This window comes from Engraulis encrasicolus, chromosome 17, assembly GCF_034702125.1.
Source record: "Engraulis encrasicolus isolate BLACKSEA-1 chromosome 17, IST_EnEncr_1.0, whole genome shotgun sequence".
NCBI lineage: Eukaryota > Metazoa > Chordata > Actinopteri > Clupeiformes > Engraulidae > Engraulis > Engraulis encrasicolus.
The window spans coordinates 28,278,185-28,300,167 of NC_085873.1; the positions used below are offsets into that span (position 1 = coordinate 28,278,185).

The 21,983-nt window shown below is 42.8% G+C and overlaps 2 protein-coding genes and 1 long non-coding RNA gene across 5 annotated transcripts in view; 2 read left to right on the forward strand and 1 right to left on the reverse strand.

Moving 5' to 3' along the window:
* Nucleotides 1-203: 203 nt before the first annotated feature.
* On the reverse strand, nucleotides 204-6,382 carry zdhhc4 (zinc finger DHHC-type palmitoyltransferase 4). Its single transcript, XM_063220561.1, has 7 exons — nucleotides 6,229-6,382; nucleotides 5,770-5,903; nucleotides 5,573-5,646; nucleotides 4,607-4,785; nucleotides 3,516-3,641; nucleotides 2,900-3,144; nucleotides 204-600 (listed from the first exon to the last, which is right to left on the reverse strand). Exons 2-7 carry the CDS (start codon nucleotides 5,893-5,895, stop codon nucleotides 298-300), a joined length of 1,053 nt encoding a protein of 350 aa, XP_063076631.1. The 5' UTR covers nucleotides 5,896-5,903; nucleotides 6,229-6,382; the 3' UTR covers nucleotides 204-297.
* Nucleotides 6,383-6,429: 47 nt separating this feature from the next.
* Nucleotides 6,430-11,367, forward strand: LOC134466707 (uncharacterized). 3 transcript variants are annotated; one of them, XR_010038393.1, is made up of 4 exons: nucleotides 6,430-6,571; nucleotides 7,328-7,879; nucleotides 8,116-8,226; nucleotides 10,520-11,367. It is a non-coding gene; the product is annotated as an uncharacterized LOC134466707 (long non-coding RNA). The 3 variants fall into 3 exon arrangements; XR_010038394.1 differs by having other exon boundaries at nucleotides 7,328-7,460; nucleotides 7,574-7,879; nucleotides 8,116-11,367; XR_010038392.1 differs by having other exon boundaries at nucleotides 8,116-11,367.
* Nucleotides 11,368-18,583: 7,216 nt separating this feature from the next.
* Nucleotides 18,584-21,983, forward strand: part of grid2ipb (glutamate receptor, ionotropic, delta 2 (Grid2) interacting protein, b) — a 72,472-nt gene continuing 69,072 nt past the window's right edge. The window contains exons 1-3 of the mRNA XM_063220904.1: nucleotides 18,584-18,808; nucleotides 21,149-21,285; nucleotides 21,675-21,791. Coding sequence (XP_063076974.1) covers nucleotides 18,724-18,808; nucleotides 21,149-21,285; nucleotides 21,675-21,791 — 339 coding nt within the window. The 5' untranslated portion in view covers nucleotides 18,584-18,723. The remainder of the gene's footprint in view (nucleotides 18,809-21,148; nucleotides 21,286-21,674; nucleotides 21,792-21,983) is intronic.

A 21,983-nucleotide genomic window follows, 5' to 3' on the forward strand; every position in this document is an offset into this window, starting at 1 on the left:
TATACAATAATGGCAATTCCTGACCAGATTTATGTTCTCTCCCTCTGCCCTATTTCTTCAGGTTCTGGTTCTTCCTCAGCTGTGGTTTTAAGGGCCCAAAGATCTCGAGCCAGATCTTGAGAAGGCCCTTGTTGTAGAAGCCCCCAAGTGGGTTGAAGGAAAGATAAAAAACAAGCCAATACAAAAATATTTCACCCGTAAAAAAAGTTTATTAATAAAATTATTTTTTAATAAAAAACATGTCAGCACGCAATATAAAAAAATATACAGTACTCGCAATCCCCCACACCCCCCTTCCTATTTGTGCTTCTTCTTCCTCAGCTGTGGTTTTAAGGGCATGAAGATCTCAGCCAGGTTCTTGAAAATGCCCCTGCTGTAGAAGCCCCTGAGCGGGTTGAAGGAGGAGGGTCTGCCGCAGTGGTGGCCAGAGTGAGGGTGGCAGTGGCGGCAGCCTCGGCCGCGGGCCTTGTACCACTCGTTGGAGGTGTGGTTCCCCACCGCCAGCAGCAAGTGGAAGAGGAAGTAGCCGGCCAGCAGGAAGAAGACGAAGATCAGGAAGCCAAGCATGAAGACGATGCGGGGGAACGTCAGGAACAGGTGCTGTGTGGAGAGGACACGACAAGAGAAAGGAGATGGGTAAGGCGAGGCGAGGGAAGGTTAGCATACAGCAGTGGTTCTTAACCGTTTTTTCCCCTTAAAGCACCCCTTTACCTGTGCCCAAGACAAGCTGTGTACCCCCAACCCAAACTTCTATACATGTATAAGCACTAAAAAATGCTGTACAACGGTAAGAAGAAGTTGATATCGGCTTATTTATATACGTAGTGTTGTTAATACACAGAGGCAGTTGAATGATCCGGAGAAACGTCAGGAAGATGGGGCGCAAGTCAAACTGCCTCCTTTCCTGTTGTGTCCTCGTGATGCGAGACTCAATGTCATTGAGGATCAAGGTTTTATTCAATATCTCGCAAAAGCAAAATTCAAAAGGTCATCATCTCCTTTGAAATCAGGATGTTGATGTTAGGGGAAAAAGCCTCCCAAAAGTAGATCTGCATAGGTTGACAGCAGGGACACTTTATTGTTTTCTCTACAGAGGTGGAGTGACACAAACAATAGGAAAGGACAGGAGGAAGTAGTTTGACTTGCACCCATGCTGTGGAGAGACTAAAAGGGAGATGATAAGGATAAGGGCGAGGTGAGGTAGGTTTATTTGTATGGTGCATTTCATGCTGTGGAGAAAATATAATGGCAAAGGTATTTATATATTATAACTATGTATAACTGTATTTAACTATATTATTTGCATAGTAGGTTTCATTCACATGGCAGCTCAATTAACTTTGAAAAATGTAAGTAATAAAATACGTGTTACAAAAAAACAATACTATTACAAGCAAAGCACTAGAAGAATATATTATTTAAGAACAGCTTAATGTCAAAATGTGGAACTGTCTATAGTTACATAGAGGAAGAGGGCCATCTATGGGCCAGTTAGTGGAACTGCTGAGCCAAAACACTTCTTGTGTGGTACATTTCAATGACTATAATTTGGCATCTGCACAAATACTAAAATGACCACCCTTCTCTGATGCAAATTATAAGATGTTTGATGAATACCACTGACTGCCTGTTGGGAAGCCATTCAAAGAATGGTTCTTAGCATGAACTATATCAGTGCATACTTTGGTTAAACTCAGAGCAAGTGGAAAACTTCTTAGAGGACACCTAAATATTCATCCTTCAGTCAAAACAAAGCCATCAAAGCTCTTTCATTACTAGATTTCAAACTTCGTAGTACTTAATAAGTTAATTTCAGATACAAGCAAAGAGGTAAGTTGTAAGACACTGGCATTGTTGAAGGTTCTTTTTCAAGCTCCAAAAACAAGATATTTACAAATAAGACATTTGCCTTACACGACCTACATAAATGAGCATCTTAACAAGCAAATAATAAAATGGTCCGCCGACACTGATCAATGCTCCCAAACTTTAATGACACAACCAGTGTCTTTTCACGCGGGCCTTTTTTTGGGGGGGGGGGGGGTATTCGCGCAGTGTAACAACACGAATGAACAACATATTACACATTTATGTCTATATTCACATTCATTACACATTCATTTCTATATGCAGCCGATGTCTCCTCTGCCGTGTCAATGAAGGCCTGTCACCTAACTCATTACAACTGTAAAACAAAGCCTGGGGAGTGTAAACTCATCCCAACTGTCCCTTCTCTGAAGGTTTTTTTTATTGCTCCCAAAACTACAACAACTTGACTAGGCTTTTGATCCCTCTGTCTTTCAAGCACTTGTGGTTTTCTCTATAGGATGTATTTACTCCAGGAGGATAATGCGAGGGAAATCGTAATTCAAACCGGTTTTAACAAAAACGGAAATCGTAAAAAAAAAAAAAAAAAAAGTAAAAAAAAAATAATAATTTTTTTTTTTTTTTTTACATTTTCGGAAACTATGGCGGCCAAATTTAAACTATGGCGGGCCGCCATAGTTTCCTCAATGTATGGGAAACACTGCACAACGTTTTTGAACCATTAAAGTTTGTGACTGTGTTGTGCCACTACCAACATGTGTGCATAATATTGTATCTGTTAGAGTTCTCACAGACAGATCCAGTAAGTGGCTCAACCTGCTTTCTGGTATCACACCCCAGCCCCACCACAAATCTTTGCTGACTTGCCTGAACGATATTTAACAAGAATTTAACAAGTAGTTTATTTCTTGTTTAACAAGAAGTCATTGGACTGCTGGTTCCCCATGGTGTCTACGTAGTGTGCGTACATGAGGCCTGTTTAGGCCCACATGGTACTTTTGGGGGATAGTCAAGCCTTTTTAAATGATATCGATAAGCCATGGCCATAAAAACATTTCCTTTGCTGACTCACCTGAACAACAAAGGAGAAGCCCGTGGGCTGCTGCTGACCCGCACTGTCTACATAGTGTGCGTACATGAGTCCCGTCCTCGCCACCACGTTCAGCAACAGGTCCAGGGTCAGCACGGCGATGTGGCCGGCCATGGCACACACGCTCAGCAGGTACAGCAGGAAGTAGCGCGTGTTCTGAGCCCCGACGCAGTTGTTCACCCACACGCAGTGGTGGTCGAACCGCTGCACACACCTGTTGCACACCCCTGGAGGGTACAGAGGGGAGGGAGAGAGAGAGAGAGAGAGAGAGAGAGAGAGAGAGAGAGAGAGAGAGAGAGAGAGAGAGAGAGAGAGAGAGAGAGAGAGAACATTTATTTGGAACACAGGTACAAGTTGGACAGTTTTAGTAGCCAACATTACTGTACAACCTACTGTACTTTGGTTAAGAATATAGTGCAGAACACATTGTTTGCCACATTGATTGGTGGCCCGGCTGGTGCCTGTTGTGGCGATCTTACAAGGACCAGTGCTAGACCAACATATACCAACGCCAGGCAGATATTTTTGGCCTCACAAGTCCGTCTAGTTTAGCAGGCGAGATTTAATCAAATGTTTCACTATGGTAAACTGTACTTACTGCAGTGTTTTGACCTGGCGGGCTTGACCAGATTACATGTGGGACAGAGCTCTCCTGGGTTGAAGAGCTCCCCATCATAGGGATACACTTTGACCTGCGAGGCATGTTTAGTGTTTGTTACTGTGCCTGTAAAAAAAAAAAAAAAACATTAAGTAAACAAAAAGCGATGTATTTCAGATATCTCCTTCATTTCGGGGAATCCTACGGTATTTAAAGATGACAATTTATTCGCATTTGCTCATTACATTTCATTATTTATCATACAGACTCATGGTATTCTATAACGCTATCTTAACTGTTAATGGTTTTAATATTACTATTGTAGTGTTCTGCCAGTAGGGTCAATGGTGTTATTGAACCTTTAACAACTATTTAACACAGAAAAGAGACAGAGAAGAGGGGGGGGGGTGTGATTCAAGATTCAAAAGCTTTATGGCCATGTCAACACAGTTAGACGGAATTTGCCTGTGGCACAGCTCCAACATCACAGACATACAATCCCAGATGAACCACAACAGCAAAGCATATATAAAAGGAAAGACGGACATGGGTACATAGACATCATAGACAGTGAACAGTAGAGAGTACCCATAGAGTACCAATCAGACATTGGAAAACAGACAATACTGGCTTATTTTTCGATTCGCAAATGCGAACCAACTTTCCAGCTCATAACAACAAAAGAATTTGGAGTGCCTTATATAGAGATTTTTATTTTTATCTTGAACCTGGCTTTTAGAGGGATTTGCATCTGAAGTCTTCTTATTAACCCATTTTAGCCTGATGACTCGTATGTTGTTTGACCGTTGGAGACATACACGTATACGCTGCATTCAGGCTCTTGAGATTTTAGCTTTTTTAATAAAAATGTGGGTATGTTACAGCTCAATGAACATATTCTAATGCAAGATGAGGGTCTTAGGGTGTAAATGCCACTTATTTCATGTTTTTATGTGCATCAGAGGCTAATATATTTAGGTTATTATAGGCTGAGGGCTACTTTCCCAACAAGGGCTTAGGCATTCAGCAGGTGGTTTTTGCAGGTGCTTTAGGTATCAATGTGTTAAACCGACGTGTCTCGTCCTGCTTACCTGGGTCACGGCTACAGCAGAGGTAGAAGAGGCAGAGGTGTACGGCCAGCAGGGCATAGGGGACGTACAGGCTGGTCAGCGTGGTGCCCACCTCCCTGCAGTAGCCAAACACCTCGTAAGAGTACTCCGTGTACACTGCTCCCTCTAGCAGGAGGTGCAGGTAGATAAAAAGGTTGTTCCTGTAATGGAAGAGCTGAGTTTGAATGTGATTTATGTGTAACGTTACATCTCATTACATTTAACTGACGCTTTTATTATCCGACTTTGAGTGATTTAGGATATTGGTTACAGTCCCTGAAACAATGTGGGGTTTGGTGCCTTGCTCTAGGGCACTTCAGCCATGGAGGTGTAGAGACATGTAATGGTGAGATTTGAACCTGCAATACTCTGATCTTAAGACCAGCCATAACCATTATGCCTACTTAACGTCAGTAAATATCCCCCCTGAAGCCTCATACAGGGAAGTCACAGGTAAGCGGTTAGGGTGTCAGACTTGTATCCCAAAGGTTGGTGGGGGGAGTAATCAAACAGTGCTCTCCCCCATCCTCAATGACTGAGGTACCCTGAGCATGGTACCGTCCCGCCGCACTGCTCCCTCGGGGTGACATTGGGGGCTGTCCCCTTGCACGTGTGAGGCATAAAATGCAATTTCGTTGTGTGCAGTGTGCAGTGAACACTTGTGTGCTGTGTCACAATGACAATGGGAGTTGTAGTTTCCCAGGAGGGCAAATGGCAGACTGTAATAGAACAGTGCAAAACTTCTTTCGCTAAGTGTAAAACAACTTGCATTGCACTAAAACCATGCTAATATCCACCTGTAGTCCTTTGACAGTCAGATGTGAGATGTCAGTGCGATAGTGAAATATTGAGGTTGGCAGAGGACGTTTTAGCAAACCACCGTGAGTTGTCATTTACACAGGAGTTGTTTGCACAATTGTGGAATTTGCATGAAGAGGATGTTGTCACCTTTCATGGAAAAGCTTGTGGACAGCCCTATTGGACAATCTACTCAGCCATACTGGGACATATGGAGAGAGCACCTGTAAACAAACAAACAAACACACAAAATGATCATGTACATGCCGGATTGTGATTTTATTTGGTTCAATAACATCATGGTGTGTTGTCCTACAGCTCCACCGTGTGTACTTTTGAGGACTTACATTTATGACTCGACTGTAGGTTCGCCCCAAGGCAGTCTGTTCCTGGCCACCAGCATATTTGCAAACAAGAACAATGGACGCCAGCACAGTCAAAGTGTAAATACAAAACAGGGTAAGGAAGTCCATCTGCTAGTCTGTAAGAACATAAAACAAGTCTTACAACTTTACACTCACAAGTTCTCGCAGTTGCACCGCCAAACTGTAGCACAGACAGGTAAACACATCATATCGCACATCATCGCATGGTGAGATGGAATATTGCCAGGCAGCTACAAATTATCCAGCAAATAACATGTCAGTAGACGTTCTTTGCAACAGCTGAGCAACAGCAACAGCTGAGCTATCAACTCCTTTGATAGTAACGAGCTGAAACATGCGTTGGATAAGCTGTTGCCGTGCCCTACTCACTCACAATGCAGTTATTTCAATTTTATATCTTTCAAACGGTGGGTGACTTACCCCTGAAATATAGCATCATCGTAGTATTTAGAATGGTGCCCACATGCCCCTATTGAATCTCTATTTTAACAACGTTTAAAATGTGTGCCATCCACGGTTGTTTCGGTCGCTTCCAGCCGCCCTTCCACACTTCCTTGTGTCCCACACCTGACGTCATGTCGTGACGTTGCGGCTACAGGTAGGCTGAGCTGTAGAGAAAGAGTTGTCCTGAAGCCGTTGACGGCCGCGGACGAGCATGGCTGCTCTACATCCGGGGTTTCGCCGTCACTTCATTTTGCTCAAAGGGTCCTGTGCAGCAACGGGGACGCCATTGAGTGTCGTTGGCGTGTCGACCACTTCCCAGGTAAGTTGATATAATAGGGAGATTAATCAAAGTTGTCTGTCTTTGTCAGCGTAAGCTATCACAAGTACAGTCTCTGAGGATGTAATTTTGCCAGTTTGGGTAATATAAAATCACAATGGTAATGTGAAAAACCGTTAATCGTGTGGTAATAGCTAGCGTTTTCAACACGGCGCTTCTGGTTCAACTTTGGATTTGACGTGTTCGCAAAACATCGATGCTACCTTTCAATCTATATTTTAAACGATGACATGTCACATATTTTATAAGATACCGTCCTGTTGTCTTCTGTCAATATCCATACAGTCGTTGTGTTTGATTTCAGAGCTATTTGCTTATCGGTCATTTATAAATAGCTAACGTTTCTAAGCTAGCTGGAAGCTAATGTCAACAAGTTAGTTGATGCACGGAGATCTTTATGCTATCTAACTAGATCCAATAATGGACTACGAGGCATTCAAATGCTGATGTTCATGGCTTCAGGTATTACTTAAGTAGAATTTGGGATTTTTGTGCCATTGAGTGTCTACTGTGTCGTGTGTCACTGTCGAGTCGACACAGACTATCACAAGTACAGTCTCCGAGGATGTCATTTGTTGTTTTTGGGTAGCATACAATGGTGATGTTACCTGCTCATTTCTTGTTAAGCTGACATTAAGCTTACATTACTCGTGTATCTTTACGATAGCTAGATTCACAATGAACTGCGAGGCATTGAAATGGTGATGTTCATGTTGTCATTTTTCTGTTCGGATCTAGGTTCTAGCAGATTGTTGGTGGAGACCGCTACAGCAGGCTGGTGCAGACTGGTGGTGTTGGTGGGGACCGCTACAGCCATCGGAAGGGATTTGGCAGGAGGTGGAGCCTTCTTTGCTTGACTTTTACTGCCAAGGTAGCTTTTTCCCTTCCCATGGTTCTTCCCTTTCATTATTGATGCATTTACCTGCAATCCTGAGCCTCAACCTGGTGTATTTGGTGATCACTCTCCTCTTGACATCATGGCAGGATGGAAGGTTTGATTTCACAGTCATGGCCTCTTCCACTAGTTCACTGACTGAGCACTCCATTAGGGCTTCTGATGTCCTGGCCCGGAACAGCTGCTCAACGTGCTGCAGTAAAGAGAATACATCCGTAGATGGCTGGTGAAGTGCGCCCTCTCTGTACTCCTTCATCTGCAGCAGTGTGGCGTTGTCCGGTACAGCGTCGTCACTGTTCCTTAAGGCAGGCTTACAGGCCGAACACAAAGAGCCGCCTAGTACACCCTTGATGACGTATCCGGCCAGATGGTATAGCACACAGGACTCCGCTTTTGTGAGTGCATTTGGTGGATGGGTGGCTGGTGGTGGTGTGTCTACCAAGTGCTAGAATCATAGCTGTCATCTGTTGTAATTATTCACTTGGTCATAATGATACCACAGATTCATTGAAAATCACTTCTTTCAATCAGCAGTGACTGGCTGTGAAATATTTAACCGTCCAGATCCAGTTCAACATTTGACTAATATCACTGTTTTTGTCTTTTGTATTCCCATTGAGTTGTGTTACAGGTGGAAATGATTCTGCTCCTACTGCATGAGACTGCTGCTGTTGATGGGGAAGTGCTTTTGCCAGAAATGGCTTAGTTGCAGGTGGTGGCTTTCTTGAGTTGCACTGATAAGGTAACCTAACTAACCTTTTGAGGACCCTTACAGTAAGTAATATTATATCTGTGTCTAACATTTTGTATTTCCGGTGATTGAGGTCTTTAGCTGCAAAATGTATAGGACTTTGGTCACACTAGTAGGGCCGGATATATGTGCACAGCAACATAGTTGTCTTTTTTTTGTTTCTATACGCCATCCCAATGGAATTCAAATGAAACTACGGTAACAAGAGAATAAAAGTGCCTTTCAAAACATTCAAGGATCAGAGAGAAGTAATAATAAAACGAAGACACATTAACACATTTTTAACAAAAATAAAACGGTAGTTAAAAAGTCCTAAGGAATAGGCTAACTGAAACAAATGAGTTTTTAGTCTGCATTTGAACTTGGGTAATAAGTCAGGGGGCAGTGCATTCCAGAGCTGAGGAGCAGAGCAACTGAAAAGCTCTATTCCCCATGGTACTGAGATGGGCAGAGGGACAGAGAGGAGGATGGTCGAGGACAAACCGAGGTAGCGAGAGGGAATGGCAAGGCAAGATAGTTGCAAGATTGTGAATGGCCTGGAAGGTGTGCAGGACAGGAGTATTTTAAGAAGCACAGGGTATTGAGCACTCAGAGACATAGCCAAGGTAAGAATGGAAGACGCCGAACAACCATTCAACAAGTTAATTGAGTCAAGACTGGGTCAAGAAATACCAGAGGACAGTTTTCAAAGGTATGGACTAGTGAAAGTGACTGTTGACAGACAGGGTGTCAAGACAATGGTATTTGTGTCGTATTCGTGGGTAAGCGGTTAGGGTGTCAGACTCGTAGCCCAAAGGATGCTGGTTCGACTCCAACCCGCCAGGTTGGTGTGGGGAGTATTTAACCAGTGCTCTCCCCCATCCTCCTCCCTGACTGAGGTACCCTGATCATGGTACCGTCCCGCCACACTGCGCCATTGGGGACTGCCCCCTTGCATGGATGAGGCAGAAATGCAATTTTCTAGTGTGCAGTGTTCACTTGAATTTTGTGGAGTACTGTGTCACAGTGAATTTAAATGTATTACTTTAATAAATGTTAATGACAAGTAGAAATGGGCAGCATAGTTGCAATGCCTAGTCTTGCCACCCTTGTAAGATCAGATAACTAACTTTTAGTGTCTGTTTTCACCCTTGTAAGATCAGATAACTAACTTTTAGTGTCTGTTTTCACAGAAATTTGTCTAGCGTGACACTTCTCCACAATCCACATGTAAACAGGCATTTAAAAACAATATGGCCATTGGTCTTGTCCTCTAGGTCCTCTAGGCCCAAGCTGTTAGGGCAGCACAGTACAATAAATTAAGTTGCCAAAAAAAACTTAAAATATTCCTCTGTGGTATTAAAAAAAATATGCTTTCCATGTAGATGTGTGCATTCTACTGTTCTCCACTTCTGTGAAGCAATACTATAGGATGAGGGTGAAAATGGTGTTTATATATATTTTTTTTCAGCAGCAAGACATTCTAAAATTTCTTCCAGAAGGGAGGAACGCTAATTATTGGTTTAGCAAAGGGTCCAGAGCAATATTGTCCGCCATTCTTGCTGTGTGATCCATTTAACTTTCCAATAAATGTCCCTCCAGGGTGTGGCCTACCATTTTGGCACTGTACCTTTAAACAAAGTCTTGGGTAGGCTGTGGCATTCCAACAAATATAAATTGGTTCTAATTGGCCCAAAATGTGCTTAGGAAATATCCCTATGCCATTATATCTCCTGCATGAAACGTTGATGTAAGACAGAGTCCATCTTTTCATGTTGTTATCGACAAAATTCTGTCAATTCCACCTGAGAGTGTAGATGTAGATATCAAGACTCATCAGACTAGGCAACATTTTTCCGATCTTTTAGTGTCGTTTATGGTGAGCCAGTCGAAATTGTTGCCTCATTTTCCTGTTCTTGGCTGACAGGAGTGGCACCAAATGTGTTTTTCTGCTGCTGTAACCCATTTGCCTCAAGATGTGCTGTGTAATCAGGGATTCTCTTATGCATACCTTTGTTGTACTGAGTGGTTATTTGACTTAATGTTGCCTTTGTATCAGCTCCAACCAGTCTGGCTATTCTCCTCTGCCATCAACAAGACATTTTTGCCCACAGAATCGCTGCTCACTGTATTCCCCCCCTTACCATTGTTTGTTAACCCCAGAGATGGTTATGTGTGAATATCCCAGCAGATCAGTCTTTTCTGAAATATTCAAATCAATCCCTTTCAGCACCAACAGCCATGCCATGTATATAAATAAATCTCTCTCTTTTTTCTTCTCCTGTCTGCTCCTCTCTGGTCATAGGTTGATGCTTTCAATGCATTGGAAGTTCCAGCATGTTCCAGTGAATTCCAATTCTTCATGCATTATTGATTTCACACACACACACACACACACACACACACACACACACACACACACATACACACACACACACGTCTTGTCATGTACACAGACATGCCGTTTTATTCATAGTTATTTTGTTTGGGCTGTTTATGTTTCTATTTGGAGTATTTTTTTTATTTCAAATAAAAGATTGAACCATTCAAGCACAGGTTGTACAGCTGTGGGTTATTTACTTCATGTTCATTGCATCATGTTCATGTTCATTTGCATCCTGCATTGAGTGGTTTGACAGGTCTGATGATGACCAGCATCATAAAGGCTGAAATTAACAAATGCTATATTACTGTAGGCCTACAACTGGGACATGTTGGGTTTATGTATTTATCTTTTTATGTATTGGAAGTATTTTATCCATTAAAATGTCCTTCTGCTGAATCCAAAACAAATAGACATTATCAAGGGCTACGGACAATTAGCATCTCAATGGTAAGTAATGGAGCTTCCTAGCTAAGATGACGTTTCCCTCCCAAAGTGTAACTGCAATGATATTACCGTATTACGGTACTGACACTTCAATGTTTTTATATGACAATGAAGGCCATAAAATGGCCTACAAAAAACAAAACGAACTCGTTCTTTTGGGGGCGGCATAATCTGATATAATTACCGTTAAAGGACGCTCTCGCTCAATGAAATGTATTGACAGCTCCCGGTGTATAGGACCCTTCTGCGGTGGGCGTAGACTACGCAAACCACGTGACCACTCGTCGGCAAAGATCAAAGGATGCTCCAACTCTTTTCTCTACAGCTCTGCAGGTAGGCTGATGAAAAAAAGAGGGCGGTATGCGTTGATGTGTCTTTTTTTGTCCTTTGGATGTTAGTCCGGCGGATTAGACACACAAAAGGGCCTAATCGTGCACTTTTGAGTAAAAGCATGAAAATTGGTACACATATCCTTCTCGATATGCTGATTAATATTAGCGTTGGAGGCGTCGCGAAAAATGAAGAATTTTCAAGATGGCCGCCAAATCCAATATGGCCAACCCAAATTAATGAAACTACCTGACACGTTGTTGTAAAAGCATGAAAATTGGTACATATATCCTTCTTGATATGCTGATTAATATTGGCATTGGAGGCGTAGCGAAAAATTATGAATTTTCAAGATGGCCGCCAAATCCAATATGGCCAACCCATATTAATGAAACTAGCTTATACTTTGTAGTAAAGGCCTGAAAATTGGTATACATGTCCTTCTTAATATGCTGATCAATGTTATAGTTGGAGGCGCCGCGAAAAATGCTGTATTTTCAAGATGGCCGCCACATCCAATATGGCCAACCCATATTAATGAAGCTACCTGATACTTTGTGGTAAAAACATGAAAATGGGTGCCCAGTTACTTCTTCATATTCAGATTAATAAAAGAAATGGAGGTATTGCAAGAAAGTTTAATTTTCAAAATGGCCGCCAAATCAAATCTGGCCAACCCATATTAATGAAACCATTGATGAATTTAACACCCACTTTGTAGTAAAAGCATGAAAAATGGTACACATTTACCTCTTGATATGCTGTTTAATATTTGAAATGGAGGCATTGCAAATAAAACCCGAATTTTCAAGATGGCCGCCAAATCAAATGTAGCCAACCCATATTAATTAATCCTCCAGGCACACTGTGGGATATACAGTACCTCTAGCAGTTACTGACGACTGCATAGGCCTTGTGTTTAATATGCCTGTCATGACTACAAATTCAAAAGGGTCAAGATTTCAAGGTTGCTAAAGTTCAATTGATTTGTCAATTCATGGACATGGTTAAGACATGGTTAAACAAAGAAACCAATAATTAATTACTACTTCTAGCTGTACTTCAAGGTTTTCAAACAAACTGCAATCCTGTCCCATGCATTTTGTATGGGTATGTCTTGCCTGGTTAACACCAGTTGATCTCACAAGTGAGATACTCTGAAGGTTACATATGCAATTTCTCATAGGAAAGGTGCGGTTTAAAATTGCCCATAGCCGTTAATTGGGTGCTACGAATGTTTCATTTGGCATGTGCATAGGCCAAAGCCAATTGTGTCAGTTGTATCTTTTCAAACAAACTGCAGTCGTCGGCTTTCCACCCTTCCCTGCTCTCTGAATGGAGCCCAAGATCTAGTACTTTGCTGAGGGATGGAATCTATGCTGTCTTTCAGATCAGAACGATTGTGCAAAGCAGCATGGGATTCCCCAGGCTGTGGTATATCCTATGGCCAACATCAATCAAACTGCCAACAATGCCTAATTAAAAGATACACACAAACTTTGAATAAATGGTGAATGGCACAGTTGGTGCTATGTACATTTGAGTAACCTTGAGTGAAAGTTTACTTGTACAGTATTAGGATTCATTTTTTGGCTATAATAATGGTGTGCAAGATTTGGCTTACGGTGAACCCCCATTTCTGTATTTGTAGTTCAAGGTATGCAAACTATGCATCATATGCAAGGTGAAGTTGATAAGATTTGATTTAACACCCATGTTGAGGGGGGACAACATTTTGTTTTGTGACCTACAGTACTTGAGTGAAGGTTGTGCACATGTATTTCAATGATAAATGGCTCAAATCCATTGAAACATGTGACTAAAATATTTATTGACTCATCAAAGACTACAAATATGTTCCTACTACAAGTACAGAGAAATTTATACTGAGATAAATATAGGATATTTTATGCCCATTTATACATCTATGGGTTGGCCATATTTGATGTGGGGCCAACTTGAAAATTCTTTTTATTTTTTGATGAAAAAAATACACGTGTTTTCATGCTTTCGCAGCAAATTGTGCCCTGGTTTCACTAATGTACTGTAACACAATATGTAACACTACATATATAACATTAGTAGGCTAGGGTTTTATGTTTCGAAATTAGGCTGTTAGTATCACTTCCAGAGTAATCTTTTTTAATCTTTTCTGTGTGCGTGCACGCACTTCTCACGTGAACCCTTGTACATTATTATACATATCAATAAGTATATGTGTGCTGATTGCATGCTCCTGATACAAAGTGCATGGTGGTTTCAATAATATGGGTCAAACATGTTTGATTTGTCTTGAAAATTCAGATATTTTTTTCATACTTCCATTCCTAATATTAATCTGCACATAAAGATGTAACTGTGTAGGCTACCAATTATCATGCTTTTACCACAAAGTGCCCGGTAGTTAATATGGGTTGGCCATATTGGATTTGGCCGCCATTTTTAAAATTCTGTATTTTTCACATCTAATATTAATCAGCTGAAATAGAAGGAAATGAGTAACAATTTTCATGCTTTTACTACATGCATAATGGATTCACTCATCTGCTATACAATTCCTGTTGTATGGGTCGGCCATATTTCATTTGGTGGCCATTTTGAACATTTCAATTTTGGTTTTACGCAACAATTCCATTTCTAACATTAATAGGTACATCATAAAGTATGTATTTACCAAATTTCAGGCATTTATGACGCAGTGCATGATGGTTTCTCACTAATATGGGTTGGCCATATTGGATTTGGCGGCCATCTTGAAAATACAGCATTTTTCGCGGCGCCTCCAACAATAACATTGATCAGCATATTAAGAAGGACATGTGTACCAATTTTCAGGCCTTTACTACAAAGTGTCAATTAGTTTCGTTAATATGGGTTGGCCATATTGGATTTGGCGGCCATCTTGAAAATTCATAATTTTTCGCTACGCCTCCAATGCTAATATTAATCAGCATATCAAGAAGGATATATGTACCAAATTTAATACTTTTTACAACAGTGTGTCAGGTAGTTTCATTAATTTGGGTTGGCCATATTGGATTTGGCGGCCATCTTGAAAATTCTTAATTTTTCGCGACGCCTCCAACGCTTATATTAATAAGCATAGGAAGAGGTATATGTGTACCAATTTTCATGCTTTTACTCAAAAGTGCATGATCAATTCACCAATCCGCTGGACTATGTTGGGAATTGTTTTCTAAATACTGTATACCAGTATAAGACACATTCAGTTGATTTCTTAAACAATATTTCTTTCTTAATTTATTTCTTTTCATAGCCCCAGAAAATGCACATGGTCTTGTTTTTTTCCCTGCCAAGAAAGCACACTTGGGCTATGGGATTGGGTTGCTAGGCTACCTGAGTCCTCAACTTGTTATCAAGTTTCACATGGCATGAGCTGGGGGATGAAGAACTACCAAAACCACTCATGTCACCCATTGCATCCAACTGCGCGGTAGACTGTACTGTGCAAACGAATTCATCCCTAGCTAATTCCACCCAAGTGAGGGAGGTATGTGTTATTTGCTATTTTTTTGTTTCACATGCAAAATAGTTGTGTATAATAATTAATTGCCATTGAATTTGTGGAATGACAGTGACTGACTAACTTGGTTTTGTAGCCTCTTCAGCCTGCAACAGTCTGGAACAGTCAGGCCTACAGCCACAATGCCAGTCACAATGCCTAAGGGTACTTTACTTCTTGGATTAAAGCCAGATATTATATTGGCATTTTTTAGGATAGCCTACCTATTGGTTATGCTCAGAACTAAGCTTAACTCTTCACACACGCCAACATTCAACTAACTGAACAATTCCACTTTGTAGTCTGCACTTAGCCAAACTAGGCTATAGTTTGACAACTGAGCACAAATAATAGCCCTGAAGTGCCTATAGTAGCACAGACAGTAGCCTAAACCACCTCTTTCTTCCTAGGTTATAGGTCAATAGGTTTTCTGAAGATGCAATCAGTAGACTAGGGCCTACCCTTAACAGGCATTCTTCACTGTCTAGGACAGCCGGTTTGTATTTTAAAGAGTTGTGATGGTTTGACTGTCCGCGTAGGAGTTGTAAGGGGAGACACTGACTGTGGAACACTGTCTGCTTGGTGATACAAGCATCACTGCTATAAATAATTCAGTCAGACCTGTATAACGTGCCGTGAACAATCCTTAAACAAATGACATATCGACCTGTCAGTAGAGCTTGTAATTTGTAAGATCATACTCGCCATGCATTTTTTTCACTTGATTAAGAAGATTCAGGTTGAGGTTGGATGGGTTGAACAGGCCAGATATGGCTATATGCCTTGTCTGTCAGTCTTGTGTACTCAGCCAGTGTACATTGCGCTATTGTGGTTGTTTTCCCTTTTCAGCAAGCGAAAATGATAGGGGTGTTTAGAGTAGGGCTCAAATAGGGCTCTGAAAGTTTTCCCCTGCCTGACCCAACGTGATCCATTCCTAGAGAGGATATGCATTCCAATTTCTGAAAGTGATACATGATAAACCACTATGATTATATTTTGTACTCTTAATCACACTATTAACATACTATTTTGCACTACACCGTAGTACAGGGGTGGGCAATTATTTTGGCTGAAGGGCCGCATTGGGTTTAGAAAGTTGACCAAAGGGCCGGATGTCGTAGGCAACTTGCCGGTGCCAATAGTAAGAAATGGTGTATGTACGCCAACATAATTACACCATTGTCAGTTATGTTATTCCTGCTAATTGTATCTAGATGTAGACTTCAGTAATCGTAGTTTTCCAAGACTTTTAGGTAGCGCATTGAAGAATGAGTGACCATGTGAATCTGCATTTTTTTCTTGGAAAGTCTCTGAGGGCCATATGAAATGGCCAAGCGGGCCGCATGTGGCCCCCGGGCCTGACTTTGCCCATGTCTGCTGTAGTACTAAAGTTACTACTCTGTTGTGCTTTGTACAGCATCATTCTACACTACATAAAACAATACCAGGAGCCCACTATGGTAAGTTTATAGCATGGTGATTATACTTTATTCTATTGGCCTACCAAAAAGCTATAATAACCCTACAAGTTACTACACCATATGCCTTCATTTATCATCAGAGTTGTAAAGCTTAGGTAGTATAATAGTAGTAATTAGCTGCAGTTGTGTGTTTAATCATTAAACAATTAAGGTGTTATAAAGTCTCGGCCACGCTAAACTTGCGCTACGCAACACTACATTTCATCACAATACACACATGCACACTGCAATGAGCCATGCCTACTACTACACGACACATTGTCTTAGATACTCTCCCACCTTTAATAAGGTTATGTGGGGACTTGTAATCCTATCATCATTGAAAACGTATCGTACCGTATGGTGGTCTGGGGCCTCTCTCTCTCTACCACCCCCCTCCCTTTGTAGTGTTGACGTTGGATGTCATACTGTTGAATGAGTGAAGGCATGTGCTCCTGCCATGTGGTGCAGACACTGCTACTTTTAAGCTGATTACAGTGATGAGTAAAAGACTTTGAACACCCCCCTTTCATACTGGCACTCTTGAGACCGAGTAAGCGAGTGAGAGGTGCACGTTTGTGTGTGTGTGTCTGTGTGTGTGTGTGTGTGTGTGTGTGTGTGTGTCCATGTGTGTGTGTGTGTGTGTGTGTGTGTGTGTGTGTGTGTGTGTGTGTGTGTGTGTGTGTGTGTGTGTGTGTGTTTGTTTGTGTGAGAGAGAGTAAGTGAGTTAGTGTGAGTGTGTGTGACAGAGAGAGTGAGTTCATGCTAGCAAAATTCTTTAAGAGTTCTTCTCTTGCGAATATAGCTGCAACCAGTTGAAACAGCACAAATGTGTGTGTGTGTGTGTGTGTGTGTGTGTGTGTGTGTGTGTGTGTGTGTCAGAGAGAGATACCGAATGAGATAGTCAGAGTCTCTCTCTCTCTCTCTCTCTCTCTCTCTCTCTCTCTCTCTCTCTCTCTCTCTCTCTCCCCTGTGTGTAGGAGCAAATGACTTTAAACGCTCCTCTCCATCTCCTTCTACTGCCGTGACCAGTTAAATGAGCGAACGAGGTGTGTGTGTGTGTGTGTGTGTGTGTGTGTGTGTGTGTGTGTGTGTGTGTGTGTGTGTGTGTGTGTGTGTGTGTCAGAGAGAGCAAGTGAGCGAGCGAGGGAGGTGTGTGCAGTAGTGTTCTGAACACACACACACACACACACACACACACACACACACACACACACACACACACACACACACACACACACACACACACACACACACACACACACACACGACACACAGACGTTCCAATTAGCTACCCAGCGTCCTCCTGGATCCTGGAGCCGATTCTGGGCCACTTTGCCGGCCCTCTGAGAGCCAGGCAGGCAGGCAGGCAGGCAGCGGAGCGCGAGCAAGTGGATGGAGAGAGGTATTTATAGCCAAACGGGGCCTCACAATACCCTTTTTTGGAGGAAGAATCATTATTAAGGATCTGTGCTGCTGTACTGCCGCGTGCACTGCACACGTCCCAGTTTCCGTGATTGGTGCGCTCGGTAGGTCGGTCGGTCGGTCGGTGTGAGTGTTAGTACTAAAAAGGTATATCCATCCATGAAGCTGCACCGGGCCAGCCTGTGGTGAGCCAGGAGTTTTTGGATTTGGAAGGTTGGGAGATTGCAGAGTCAACTTTGCACAGCAAGGGCACTTTGGGTTCTGAGTGAACTCCATCACCACCACCATCATCATTATCATCATCATCATCCTCATCATCATCATCACCTCCTCCTGTTCTTCTTCATCCTCCATCCTGCTCATGCGTTCTAAGTTGCTCTGCTCCTCTGGGGCCCAACCGAGAGGATGACAGGACATTTTAAAGTCACCATCCCCCCTTTGCGCACTAAGAAGGAAGGAGGTGTCAGACTGAACTGAAGCGGTGTGTGAAGAGGTGTGCACTGGTGGTGGCGATGTAGTAGTCGCAGAAGCAGCATTAGCAGCAGCAGCAGCAACAGCAGGGCCGGAGGGGGACTTAAGGAGATTTGGACACTTGGACACTACCGAGGGACAGAGGACACCACCAGCCAACGCTTTCCCCCCTCTCCCGTCACTACGACCCAAACATTACGTTTGTCTGGCTGTCTGAAAAGGTTGAAGAGAAGCGGACTAAGAAGGAGGGGGGTCAGACTGAAGTGAAGGAGTAGAAGAACGCACTGGTGGTATAGCCACAGCAGCAGGCAGAGGCAAAGAGGGATTTAAGGGTTTGGATACTTGGACACTACCGAGGGACTGAGGATACTACCAACCAACCAACCACTCCTCCCACCTCACCTGTCACCACCCCAACAAACACTACGTTTCCCCCGGCTGTTTGAGTAGGTTGAAGAGAAGCCGAGAAGATGAAGAAATTTCTACAGAATAAGAAGGGACGCTACTCCTTGCGCCAGGCCAAGTCCCTGTCTCGGCAGTCGTCTAAAGATTACTGTGAGTTGTTCTATCACTTTCCTCTCTGCTACCGAAATGCAGCTTTGGATTTTCTTTTTTCTTCAGGCAGCCATAACCTAGATAAAAGAGTTTTTTCTGTCACATGCTGTAGTACAAGGGGAGAGAGGCTGCATCTAGGTTAATGTGTTTGATGCTCGTGCTGTTGCGTTTAATGCAGTATAATAAACCTGACTCTCCTCATCAGATCTCACCCACCTCTACAAACCTCTGCTTGCCAAGCAGCACAGACAGGCATGTAATGACCTTACAGGCCCCTTCAGAAATATGATACCCTGACAGTTTAATAACTAAGGAGTGATAATTGCTCTTTATTTTTACGTTTTGTACCCCTTCATGTGCGATTACTCTCTAATCTTAACTGTCTACTAATCCTGCACCTTTTCCCTATTGAGGAGCCCTTCTTAACCCCTTAGTGCAGACCTGTTATAACCTTATTGTTGTCAACAAAATGGTAATGAAAATGCTTTATCAGTTACTTGAGACTCTCTGCATTGTCATAGCAATGTTGTTATGATGTAGTTCAGTGTTTTCAACAAAAAGTGAATAGGCCGGTCAACAAGCCCATCTGCAGTAAGAGGCTACAGGATATGTCCACTATTTAGCACCTTTAGCCCCTTTTCTGAGTTGTGTGCAACGTAATAGAGTGGTCCTCACTGACAAACACCTAAACAAATGTTTAGGGTGGTTTTAAGAACAGATATGGCCATGCCCATTGATGGTCATTCTAAAATGCCGGTTGAGACAAAGTCCAAAGTAGCTAAATAACGGAGACAGCAGCAAACATCAAAAAATGTGGAGGGCCACTGTATTGCATTGCACATAACACAGAAAAGGCACTGAATGTGCTAAATAGTGGACATACCCTGTCTCTCCAGACCTGTAGCTGAATTTAGTATTTTACATACTGTAGACATGGATGCTCTGTTCATATTTTTTGAATGACAACAGTAGCAACTGATGGCTTTTAATCTGAGGTTGGATACTCACACCTGTGGTTTAGCTGTAGGAGCTGACAGAGTAGGCCTACAGGCCTCTTGTGCTTCAGTACCGTTTCTCTCAGTAGGCATTCGTACCTGTAGCTGTCTGGTAACAAAATGAAAGCCCTGCCAGAGAACCCGGCCCAGATGTAACATGGAAGGAAGATGATTACTTTGGACTGAAACTTGTGTTTCAAAGGCCAGGCTAATATGCTGTGTATCTGTTTCGTTTTTATTTCACAATCACAAGTGTAGATTGGTTTGCACTGCCTTGATGCTCTCATCTGTGGTTAGCTAGACAGGCTGTAGCCTACAATACAGGCCTCTGTACGTCAGTATCCTTTCTCTCAGTACCTGCAGCTGAATTTTATGTTGTGCATGGCCGGTGTGACATGTTATCTGGATCCGTAACAACTGGTGACCCAGATGTTAGAAGCAATGGTGATTGGTGGTCAGGAAATGTCACTCTTAATTTAGATTGATAGCATTTAGTTTTGACCAATTGCTGTGTTTCTGGAGTAACCACTTGTTACAGGGACAGCAGATAGTCTGTCGCACCGGGCATGTTCAGTTTTATTTCAGCCACAACAGCATCAATTGCAGTTGGTTTTACTCTGTGTGTGTGTGGAGGATGATTGCTCACACTCTGTGGTTATAGCTGTAGGGGTTGTTAGAGAACGGTAAGGCTTTGGTTCTGCTTCGTCTTTGGTTTTTTCCGGGTCAGAGTGTGTTGGCTGAATGAGGTCAGTCCCCTTGAAAGGTTCAATCGTCTCAGTGGAGACTTCAGGCAAGGGCTTCAGCTCAGTGTGACTCAACCACTCCACCACTCCACTCTCCAGCATCCATCTCCTGAAGCACTCTTTTCATTTGTGAATCTCGCCAATCTTTGGATGTGAATCTGTGTCTATTTGTGATGTTGTTCATACTATGATTTATGCTACAGGTTTTGTTATGCAGTGTCCTTGGCCTGTGCTGTTTCGAGCTTTCAATGGTCTAGGTATTTTTGAAATCAGTTGCAATCATGGTTATGCTACCTCAAAACACAGACGTGGTGCATTTAGTGGGAAACTGATATACTGATGGATATTTTTTTTTATTATTTAATTATGTTTTTTTTAATTGTGGTAGATGCTACTAATTAAAATGTTCATAACCTCTGTCTCTGTCTTGGTCTTTTTCTTGTATCTCTCTCTCTCTCTCTCTCTCTCTCTCTCTCTCTCTCTCTCTCTCTCTCTCTCCACATGTGTGTGTGTGTGTCACACTGTTCCCCCCCCCTCCCCCCCTCCACCTCCCCCTCTGTCCTCCCTCCACTCCTCTCTCCCCTCTTCCTCCTCCTCTCTAGTCCTCAATATGCCGGCGTCCAACCAGGGCTGGCCAGAGGAGTTTGGCTTCCAGCTGGGGGGCAATGGGCCCAGCTACATCGTGGCGGTGGACGAGGGCAGCAGTGCCATGCTCTCGGGCCTACAGCCTGGGGACCAGGTGCTGGAGATCATGCTTCATAAAAATGTCTTTTCACGTATACATTGTGTTGTGCTGGATCATGTTATTATATTGTGAAGTGTCATGCATTTTGCTAATTGTTAAATATATGGATATATAATTAAATTAATAATATAATTATTAAAGAATGTTCTCATGGACCCATGTGTCTCCATCTCACTGTTTCTCTCTCTGTCTCTCTCTGTCTCTCTCTGTCTCTCTCTGTCTCTCTCTCTCTCTCTCTCTCTCTCTCTCTCTCTCTCTCTCTCTCTCTCTCTCTCTGTCTCTCACACACACACACACTCTCTCGCTCTTCCTGGCTCTCCCTGGCTCTCCCTGTGTGTGTGTGTGTGTCTCTCTCTCTCTCTGCTTTGTCTTCCTTCTCTCAGGTGCTGGAGATCGAGGGACAGGATGTGTCGGCCCTCAGTGCCCAGGAGCTCATCGCCCTGGCCCAGTCGCAGAAGAACATCCCGCCCAGCATCGGCGTGGTCTCGCGCATCCAGCAGGTCTGCTCCAAGCTGCTCAACACAGTCTCATCCCAACTCGTCAAATTCTGACCACCGTTGTTGACCACCAGGCCGCAATTTTTGACGTAGAGGGCATAGCTGCCACGTTGCGTGTTGACGAGGTCGCCTAAACCTAGACCTTTCTCTAACCCTAACCGTCAGTGAAGTTATGCTGTCACAAGGGGGTGCCTT